At 35.5% G+C, this 11,010-nt stretch overlaps 1 protein-coding gene across 1 annotated transcript in view; it reads left to right on the top strand.

The window, feature by feature from the left end:
- The first annotated feature begins 792 nt into the window (after nucleotides 1-792).
- Nucleotides 793-11,010, top strand: part of ERCC6L2 (ERCC excision repair 6 like 2) — a 148,745-nt gene continuing 138,527 nt past the window's right edge. Inside the window, exons 1-2 of the mRNA XM_016159471.2 lie at nucleotides 793-948; nucleotides 1,634-1,767. Coding sequence (XP_016014957.2) covers nucleotides 1,728-1,767 — 40 coding nt within the window. The 5' untranslated portion in view covers nucleotides 793-948; nucleotides 1,634-1,727. The remainder of the gene's footprint in view (nucleotides 949-1,633; nucleotides 1,768-11,010) is intronic.

Genomic DNA, 11,010 nt, shown 5'->3' with positions numbered 1-11,010 from the left:
TGGAGGTGCACAGAGCAGACATGACCAGAAGGGACACTAGCAAGGGAGGGACAAGGACGTGAGCAACCACAAGGAAGGAAGGAGGAAAGGTTGTGACAAACTGCCCCCATTAGACCCACAATTTTACAAAGGATCTGGGTCTAAACTTCTAGCAAATTGAGATGGAGAATTTACAAAACCATAGTTACTTAAGGCAAGTCTTCAAGTTTGCTTTATTCTTGGCATAACTTCCTTTAATTCTCTGGGTCATTGCAGTGATAAGCATTTGCAAACAAAAAGACATTCTTCATAGAAATAAGAAAAGAAACTATTCTTTTTTACAGCAGCACTGTTTTCTTTCTCCCTATTTATTTAATCATGGGCTTCTTCATCTGTCCTGAATCTATGGGTAAGGACATTTTCTTGTTAGTCATTGAATGCCTATTTCTCTCCTCCTTGCACTACTGATCAAGAGAAGCAAACTTTTCAACTTCTTGAAACTCTGTTTAAAATGTTTCTTGTATGACTCAGTTGACATATTCATTGGTTGATAAGCCATCCCACTATGACTAACCAGTGTCTACTTTTGACATCTTCCAGTAGAAGAAATGAATTGCTGTGTAGCAATTTCCCTTCAGATGGCCCCTACCTCAATCATAACAACAAACTAATTCTATAATGGGAAACTTTCTTTTCAAGGGATCAGAATGTTATATTAACGCAAAGCACTTACTGCAAGCAAGTTCTCTACCTCTTAAAATAGAAGACCATGACTTTCAGTTGCTGTAGGGATTTTTGAAAAGTTCTTTACTTAGCATCCCAAAATAAGACTTTTTTCTAGTGTTTCAGATTTTCAGAAAAATAAGAACATTCTTCCTAAGAAGCTGTCATCGGCATCGAGCTCTCTGAATGCAGCTGACTGAAAGGTGGACTTTTGTATGCAAGGTGGAAATCTACATTCAATTGAAGGTAACTAGAAAGCTAATATTTAATATTAAGATGCCATAGGATCCAGGTCTTCTCTTCCTAACCTCTCTGAAGAACTTGTATATTATTCATAGTGAGTTTCAAAGCAGACCTGGATCACTGGGCACTTGAGAGTGGGTTGACAGTTATGGAAGCTCTACTGTAAGATGAAGCCACAGTGATGGACTGGGCTTGAGAAAATGATAGAGGGACCATGATTCAGTACTTGTGGATGTTCTCAGGGCTTTTTGGGAACCACAGAATATCATAAGAGATTTTCACAACATGTATTTAAAGTGAAGGGAAAAGCAAAAGGAAGAGAAAGATATACACGGTAATAGAATAAAGGAAAGCTAAATTTAAAATAAAAGTAGCTAAGTAGAAATTGTAGAGTGAATAGCAATGATAATTAAAATTATTTAACATTAATTGTTTAAATTTAAATCTTCCAATGCTAATTTAGGTCATGACATAGTTGATACATAGACCTTACTTTAAATTATATAATTATCAATACATTTTGTCACAATCCCCTGAATTAGATAAGTAAATTATTCTTGATCACATTGCTTACTATTGTATCAATAAATGTCAATGCCAGGTATTAAAGGAGTAATTTTTTTCATCACCATTGCACAATACTAACAAATATTTCTTCAGCTCATTGTTTCACTTTTATATTTGACAGGTAGATCAATTTGCTACTAAGTTTGTTTCTCTGGCTTGGGCTGTGAAAGCAGCATCCTCCCAGAAGCATTTTGACTTGACACGATATTACAGAGATGCCAAGACACAATTTCAGTGAGATCCATACTTGCTCAGGTAAATTCAACTAAATTCATGGGCTATGTTAGCTAAACTGTAAAATATTGTTCAGTCATGCTGCTTATAAAGATTGTTACATTTTATACTGTCACAATTTCATCTAACTCCTCTCTAAAATTGATGCGAAGGTTGGATGTCTATGACATTGAAAATTGTTAAAAATATACTGATCTTTATGAGCTTAAAGTTGTGTTGCGCTCTAAGCCATTAGCATCCTTATTTATCCTAAGAGCATACATAGTATTTAGAAATGCAGATAATTGATAATGTAAGGCCAATTGAGTACAACTTAATGATGATTATTGTCTTAGCATTTTATTTAGTAATAGGCTAATGGCATTCTTTGTAAAGAGTGCTAGTCAATCTTGAGCTTAGTTCTTTTATTTAATTATTATATTTTTATTTTTTCAATTATAGTTGACATACAATATTATATAAGTTTCAGGTATATAACATAGTGATTAGACATTTATATAACATATGAAGAGATCACCATGATAAATCCAGTTCCAATCTGACACCATACATAGCTGTTACAATACTGCTGACTATATTCCCCATGCTATATTCTATACCCCCATGACTATTTTGTAACTACTAATTTGTACCTCTTAATCCTCTTGCCCTTCACCCATCCCCCCACTCCCTAATTTAACAACTATCAAAATGCACTCTGTATCTGTGAGTTTGTTTCTGTTTGTTTGTTCATCCTGTTCTCTAGATTCCACATATGACATTTGCCTTTCTCTATCTGCCCTACTACACCCGGCACAATCCTTTCCAGGTCTATTCATGCTGCTGCAGATGGCAATACTTTATTCCTTTTTATGGCTGAGTAATTTTTATGGTGAGTGCATACACACACAATCCATTTGCTATTCATTCATCCCTTGATAGACACCCAAGATGGCTCCATGTCTTAGCTACTGTAAATAATGCTTCAATGAACATATGGATTCACACATTCCTTTGAAGTAGTGTTTTGGGTTTCTCCAGATAAATACTCAAAAGTGGGATTACTGGCTCTACTGTTATAAAGTCTTTGTTTTAAAGTCTATTTTGTCTAGTATAAGTATTGCTGCCCCAGCTTTTCTTCGTTTTCATTTTCATGAAACATCTTTTTTTGTCCCTTTACTTTCAGTCTCTGTGTGTCTTTCAATCTGAAGTGTCTCTAGTAGGTAGCATCTCTGCACTTCTTGGGCTTGTATGTTTGTTTCCTTCACCAGGTTAGAAAAGTTTTCCAACATTATTTCTTGAAATAAGTTTTCAATTCCTTGTTCTTTCTCTTCTGGTATCCCTATGATGCAAATGTTGGTGCACTTGATATTATCTCAGGGGCCCCCAAAAGCTATCCTTTGGGGGGATTATTTTTTCTTGTTGCTGTTCTGCTTAGGTGTTTTCTGCTACCTTATCTTCCAAATTGCTGATTTAACTCTCTGCTTCATCTAATCTACTGTTAATTCCTCCTAAGGTATTTCTTCATTTCAGTTATTGTAATAAAATCAATTTATTAAAAGTTAATTTACCAATTTTCCAAATGTTAATTTTAGCTGATATCTTTCTTGAACATATTTGCCCACTGGAAATAAATTATTCTTATATATGTTTAATTAATTCATTCAATAAACATTTATCGAGTACCTACTATTTCTAGGTATGTTCTCTGTGTTGTATCCATAACAGGGAGCATCAATACCAAGAAGTCACAGCTCTCATCACTTAGGGGAGATGAACAATGAATACATAAAATATATTAAAAATAACATCAGATAGTTTTAAGTGCTATGAAGTTTCACCTGTACCTCCTCTTCTTTTCTTTCCATACTAGATTTCAGTGTTCTAGATCTGATTTCTATGCCCCAGAGAGCAGCCAGGAAAGACAGTGACCCTGGTAAAGTCGTGTGTGGATCCTTGGTCCTATACTGGATGAGAGATGGGGGTGCAAAATGGCATTTGAACAGAGACCAGAATAAACATGGAGCATGAGCCATATGATATTTGAAGGAAGAATAGTTCAGGCTGAAGGAATAGCAGATATAAGGAACCTAAAGACAAATTCCTTAATCAATACTTATTAAAAAGAGTAGAGTAGAAATAAATGGTCATAAGAACACTAGACTGCCTATGTTCTCACTTGCTACAAGTTGAATTTCCTTAAGATGTTCCCATGAATATATGCATTTAATATATGCAAACAGAATATTTCTTAAAATATACTTTTGACAAATCTGGCGAATTCAGAAAATTAATTATTAAACAGACATTTATAATTATTAACTATAAAATAGACATTTAATAAATATTTATTGAAATAATGATAAAAAAGACTATATGAAAGAAAATGTCAGGGATTATATCAAATATTACATCTAAAAGCTGTAACATACTGGAACGTAATTTAAGCTTGGAACTAATATTCCCTCTCTCATATTTGACCCCATCAAAAATACATATGCAGGCCTTTGAACTGCAGTCACACATAATCTATCTCTGACCCAGTCTATCTCCTACTACCTTCCTCTTTACCTTTGAAAGAGGCCCTGGAACTCAGCCTTCTTTTCTCTTTGGCTGAATTGCTTTCTAGCCCTTGAAAATTTGTTCCCCACATTACTGTACAATCTCCCTAATTTCTTATTTTCTTCTGCACCTAAAGGTAGTACATAGACCTTTTTAATTTTTAAGAATCTTATTCTTGATCTCAGAAAAGAAATAGAATAACAAAGCAGCTAATATGGCAAAAGTTAGAAAAGTTATAGAACCTTTACATAATTATCAGATTACCTGATCCTTGAAGATAGTGAATGGATCTATGAGGATTAGACTTTAGTTTGTGACCTTTTCCTCTCACCTCTAAATTATATGAATTAGTTTTATCTCTTCAGGATTTGCTGAAAAGCAAACTAGTTATTATAACTGGTTATTTAAACATGCTGATATTTATTTTAGCAAATATAGACGATAGTTACAACAGTCAGTATTGGTTCCAGCTTGTGGTGCCTCCAGAAAATGGCCCACCACCTTGTCCCCGCTCTTCATACATTTCCTGAATAGTCATTAGCAATCTAGAGATAATATCCATCCTGTGAAGGTCAACAAACAAAGGAAGTATAGAGACTATAGTGCTGCTGGTAAGGTCATATAGGATTCATAATCTCTTCCCTGGTGACTCCAACAATTTGCTTGATTGGTCCTGAAGAATAAGATCATCTCTCAAAATGACTCTTTATCATCTATTTGTTGTTCAGTCTGGATGTAAGATATAGTCAGTCTTCCCACTGCTAGTAAAGAAGGAGGCTGGTAAAGTCATGGAACTACAGGGACACTATGTTTGGATGGCTAACAATATAGGTAGGCATGATAAGTGAGAATTTAAGATTTCCAAAATAATAGAGGGTTTAGAAAGGAACTTCATGCCCCTGTTCTCTACCTTCTGCTGAGATATTCCCCTAACATCAATATGGGCTGAAAACAGATTGTTTCCCTGTTACAAAGACAGAGCGGAGGTACCTTAAAATAATATAGGATGGCAGATATCTGAAATATGCATTGCAGACTACTATACTTTGCTGAGATTTTGCCCTCTACATTTATTCCTGGAGGGTGAAGTTCGCTAAGCCACTCTTCCCTCTAGCCCCAATTTTAGATAAAACAATCACAATAAAACAATAGATGTTTCCTTCCTTCACCCAAATTGGCAGCTGTAGCTTCTAGGACTGCAGCAATACAAGACACCCATTTAGTGGATCCTTGGCCCTCCCCTCGTGATGCCTCCACAACCAAATGAAGAACGTTGTTCATTTTCTTACCAACTTTCCGGCTCAGTCATCATGCTGAGTATGACATATAAGTACCAATGTTCAAGGGCAAGACTTCAATAAATGAGAGGGCACCAGAGAAGAAGGAGAGGCTAAGTGGAAGAGGAAGTCTGAGCAATTGCCTAGAGGGATACTATTACCAGGAATGTTGCCAAGGCAAGTACTTTTGCAGGTGGAGCAAGATGTACAAGGTAAAGAGTAAGATAAAAACCTGTTGTGAAAACTGGGGCCCAGGGTCAGAACTGGATATCACTGGGCATCTTGGCTGCTAGAGTATCTAAGTGTTGAGTCACAGCCACTTAATTCCACTTATTAATATTTGGTTTGGTTCTATGGACTGGGATGTGAGTGAGCCTACTATTGCAGGTAGAGCTTCAGCTGCAAGGCAAGCTTCAGGAAGTCTTCAAAAGTCAGACAAGAAGGACATGGGCAAAAATATCTAAATATTAGAGGTCGGTTTCCAGGGAATTAGATGACTGGCATCAGGGGCTTAAGGAATGTTCTTGGCAAAGAAGTTTGCATGCAGGAACTGGACAAAAAGAAAAGAATAATCCAGTAACATTTACATTCACACCTAGTCATGAGAGAAGGCAGGATAACTAAACTGAACTTTTTCTATTCTGTTGCTTGCTGAATTTTAAAAGTGAGTTTAAAGAAAATGAGACCAAGTCTCCAGGTCAGGATAACCTGGCTACTTCAAATTAGACCCCTATGATTCTGAGTGTTTGCCCTGACCTGCTATTATTACCATGCCGGCCCAAGGGTGCCAGACTAACCTTCTTCCCAACCTTGGCACCTAGAGCTCTGGTTTAGCTTATTAATGTCTACCTCTTTACAATGACCTGATACAGCTACTGCTAGACTCCTGGCTTGTCTGCTGTCAGCCTAGCCCAAAGCTGGATTTTCACACCTGTGGGAGACTTGCAAATTTAAAGCCATAAAATTAGGACTGTAATGACTGAGTGGGAATAGGAACAGAAACAAACTGCAAAAACAAGAAACCAAGAGCCCACCGAACTTAATTTTAGGCATCAGGGTTTTTCCTAGACTTATTCTCACATGTTTCTTGGAGGTAGCTCCAGTTTGCTAAGTCCCTTATTCAATCAAATATAAGTACCAAGAAATATGAGAACCCTAGTTGTGTCCCTAAAGTCACTGCCTCTAATTAGATAGCAGTGGCAGCTCAGATGAGCAGGAACTCAGGGAATATCAGCAGTGACCCCTCTGTCCTTGGAATGTCACTCTCCTGCTATAAACCTTCACTGAGTTCCTACTGCCCTTGGAATAATTAGACTCTTTAACCTTGCCTTTAAGGTTCTATGAAAACTCTTTCTCTCAAAACTTAATCACTTAAAACTTTCTCAGCAAAACTTAATCACTGTTTTCTACGCTTAACATGAATCTTTTCTATTTTTACTTTTTCTCAAAGCTTACTTTCTATTGAATAACATTTTATTTTATTTACACATCCAAATATAACGATTTTTCAATGCCATCTAAAAATACCATCTTTTCCAGAATGCTTTCTTCCTGATTATACTAGTCTCCAATTATATCTGTATCTTGCCCATTTCACTCAGTATTTTAGCTATACAGTTAAGTAGGTCTTATTTCATTTTCTTATATTACACTGAACATTCATCAGATACAGAGATGATATTTTAGTTATTTTCAATTGACCAGAGTTGAACTAATTATATATATAATCCTTAGTTCATATTATCCAATCATTATATTTGAAGTAAAATACCTAATTTAGATATTTTTTCCTTTTTATCTCATTCCCCATTCATATTTTGTCCTTCCTCTCCATAGGCAACTGCTTAAATGAGTTCAATGTATAACATAAATGTATATATAATCTTGTAAAATATGGCATTCTATTATATTTTGGTAGACTTTGTTTTACTTGTTGCTTTTTTTTACACAGCACTGGTTTTTTTTTTTTTGTTTGTTTTTTTTTTTTCTTTTTAAAAAAGCTCTATTCATGTTACTCTGTAATTCGTTAATTCAGGCTGCCGAAGGGTATTTCACAGTATATACCCTTCACATTTTACTCATTCCTCCAGTAATGAATACTAAAATTTCCTCTAATGCCTGCCACCACAAACAGTGCTTCAATGACTACTATGTGTGATTGAATAAGGGACTTAGCAAACTGGAGCTACCTCCAAATAGATAAAAATTTCTTCTGCTGGTTTGAGATTTACATTCTAATCTTATTTTTCTAATGGTTTACCCCTAACTTATTAATACCAATTGTTACACTTTTTCTTGTTTTTCTATTTTCCAAGTTCATCAATATCTGTATTTTCTTTCAAACGATACAAATAATTTAGTATTCTCTCACCTCTTTCCAGTTCTTCCCTGAAATATTTCTGTTTACATCATCTAGAATTTCAGTTTCAGATTGTTAGAAATGTGTTTTTCTCCATTTTTCATCCTTTTTTTCCCTCATTGTTCTTTATTTTTTGTCCTTACATTTTTTAGACAAATATAAATATTAAAAAGTTATTTTTCACCCTCTGTCCCATATCTCTAAATGTCACACTGATTTTTCTCTGTTTATTGGAATTCTTTTTTTCTAAAAGTCTGTGTACTTCTAAAAATTTGTGATAAAATATACATGACATAAAATGTACCATTTTAATCATTTTTTATTTTTTAACTGTGGCCAAATACACAAAACATGAAATCAAATTTGCCATCATACCTATTTTTAAGTATATAGTTTAGTCGTATTAAGTACATTCACATTGTCATCCAACCATCAACACTCTCCATGTAGGAGCATTTTCATCTTCCCAAACTAAAACTCTGTATCTATTAAACAGTAAATCTCCATTCCTTCCTCCTTCCAGCCCCTGAAAACCATCATTCTACTTTTTGTCTCTATGGGTTTGGCTACTCTATGTACCTCACATAGATGGAATCATATAGTATTTGTCCTCGTGTCTAGCTTATTTCACTTAGCATAATGTATTCAAAGTTCATTCATGTTATAGCAGGTGTCAGAATTTTCTTCCTTTTTAAGGCTGAAAAATATTCTATTGTACGTATATGCCACATATTGTTTATCTATTCATCCATTGATGGACACTTGGCTTGCTTTCGCCTTTTGTTTATTGTGAATACTGTTGCTATGAACATGAATATACAAATATCTGTTTGAGTCCCTGCTTTAAAAGTTCTTTTGGGTATATACACAGATAATTGCTGAATTCATGATAATTCTAAAATCTAAAATTCTAGAATCATATGATAATTTTATGTTTAAGTTTTTGAGGATTGTCATACAATTCTACATAATGGCTGTATCATTTTACTTCTACATTCCCACAAAGCAATGCATAGGGTTCTAATTTCTCCACATCCTCACTAACTTTTCATGTTTTCTGTTTTCTATGATAGCCATCCTAATGGGTGTTAAGTAAGGTATCTCATTGTGTTTTGACTTGCTTTTCATTAATGATTAGTGACCTTTTCTAAGAATGAGCATCTTTGTATATGCTTATTGGCCATTTGCATCATGTCTTTGGAGAAATGTCTATGCATATCCTTCCTTTATTTGTTTTACCCCTGTCTTTATTGAAATATAATAGACAATTAGTTGCTTGTATTTACATTTTATAATTCAATTAGTGTTTTTTTTTCCAATTATAGTTGGCATATAATAATATACCAGTTTCAGCTGTATAGCATAGCAATCAGAGACCATACAACTCGCAAAGTGATCGCCCCACTAAATCTAGCACCCCTATTCCCACTTTATTACAAAATTATGAACCATCTTCCCCATGCTACACTCTACGTCTCCATGTCTATTCTGCAACTATCCATTTGTACCTCTTAATCCCTTTGCCTTTTTTTGTTCCCCCTAACTCTCATCCCATCTAAATATTCTCTGTGTCTATGAGTTTATTTCTGCTTTTGTTGCTGTTGATTTTGTTCTTTAGATTCCATATGTATGTAAAATCATGTGAAATTTGTCATTCTCTATCTAACCCATTTCATTCAGGGCAATACCCTCTAGGTCCATCAAGGCAATATCTTTTTCCATCTCCTTCCTTTTAGTCTCTGTGTACCTTTTAACGTGAAGTGAGACTCCTGTAGGTGGCATACGTAGGGTTCTTGTTTTCTTATCCATTCAGCCACTCTGTCTTTTGGTTGGAGCACTTAATTCTTTTCCATTTGAGGTACTTGTTGATAGGAATGTACTTATTATTATTCTTTATTCCCGCTTTTAATACATGTTTTTTCTTCTTAAAGAAGTCTCTCCAACATTTCCTGTAATACTGGCACGGTGGTGATAAATTTCTTTAGCTTATTTTTGTCTGGGAAGCTCTGTCCTTCAACTCTAAATGATAGCTTTGCTGGAGAAAGTATTCTTGGTTGTAGATCCTGGGTCTTTATCACATTGTGCCAAGTCTTTCTGTCATGCATAGTTTCTTTTGAGAAATCAGCTGCCAGTCTTATGGGTGCTCCCTTGTAGGGTAAGCAACTGCTTTTCTTTTGCTGCTTTTAAGATTCTCTCTTTGTATTTAATTATGATGTGCCTTGGTATTGGCCTCTTTGGGTTCCTGGTCTTTGGAACTCTCTGAGCTTCCTGGGGTTTTTTGTCTATTTCGTTCACCAGGTTAGGGAAGATTTCCTTTATTATTTCTCAAATAGCTCTTCAATGTCTTGTTTTCCTTCAGATATCCCTATGACATGGATATTTTTACCTTTAATAATGTCCCATAGGCTCTTTAAATTATTATTATAGTGTTCTTTTTTCTTGCCATTCTGATTGAGTGTCCGTGGCTTCCCCATCCTCTATATCAGTGGTTTGATCATCTTCGTTATCCACTCTGTTGATTCCCTTTAATACACTCTTCATCTCAGATAATATGTTCTTCATTTCTGACTGGCTCCCTTTTATAATTTCCATTTCCACTTTTATGTTTATTATCTCTTCGTTAAAGTTTTCAATGAATTCATCTACACTTTCTCTAAGTTCATCGAGCATCTTTATAACCAGTGTTTTGAACTTTGCATCTGTTAGATTACTTGACTCCATTATTTCTCGATCTCTGTTCTGTTCTCTTATATGGTTTCTGCTTCTCTGTCTTCCCATTTTGGCCGCCTTTCTTTGTCTGTTTCTAGGTACTAAGAAAAGCTCCTAAATCTCTTGGTCTTATTAGCGTGGCTTTGTGTGGTAGTTGTCCAGTGGCACAGTCCCGAGAAGGGTTCAGCTGCAGGCCAGTTTTAGCCCTAGTCTGTGCCCCTCTGGGGCCACCTGTTAAGATTCAGCAAGTGATCCCCAGATTCTGTGCTTATAGTTTCCTCAAAAGGCCACACCAGAAACTAAGGCCAGCTGCCACCAGTGTGAGTCTAGGCGCTGCTCAGCAAGATGCACCTGAATAAGTGAGGACACACTCAGATG

Source organism: Rousettus aegyptiacus, unplaced genomic scaffold (genome assembly GCF_014176215.1).
Source record: "Rousettus aegyptiacus isolate mRouAeg1 unplaced genomic scaffold, mRouAeg1.p scaffold_m13_p_3, whole genome shotgun sequence".
NCBI lineage: Eukaryota > Metazoa > Chordata > Mammalia > Chiroptera > Pteropodidae > Rousettus > Rousettus aegyptiacus.
Note: the sequence above shows the minus strand (reverse complement) of the source record. Positions and strands in the feature narration are given on the sequence as shown.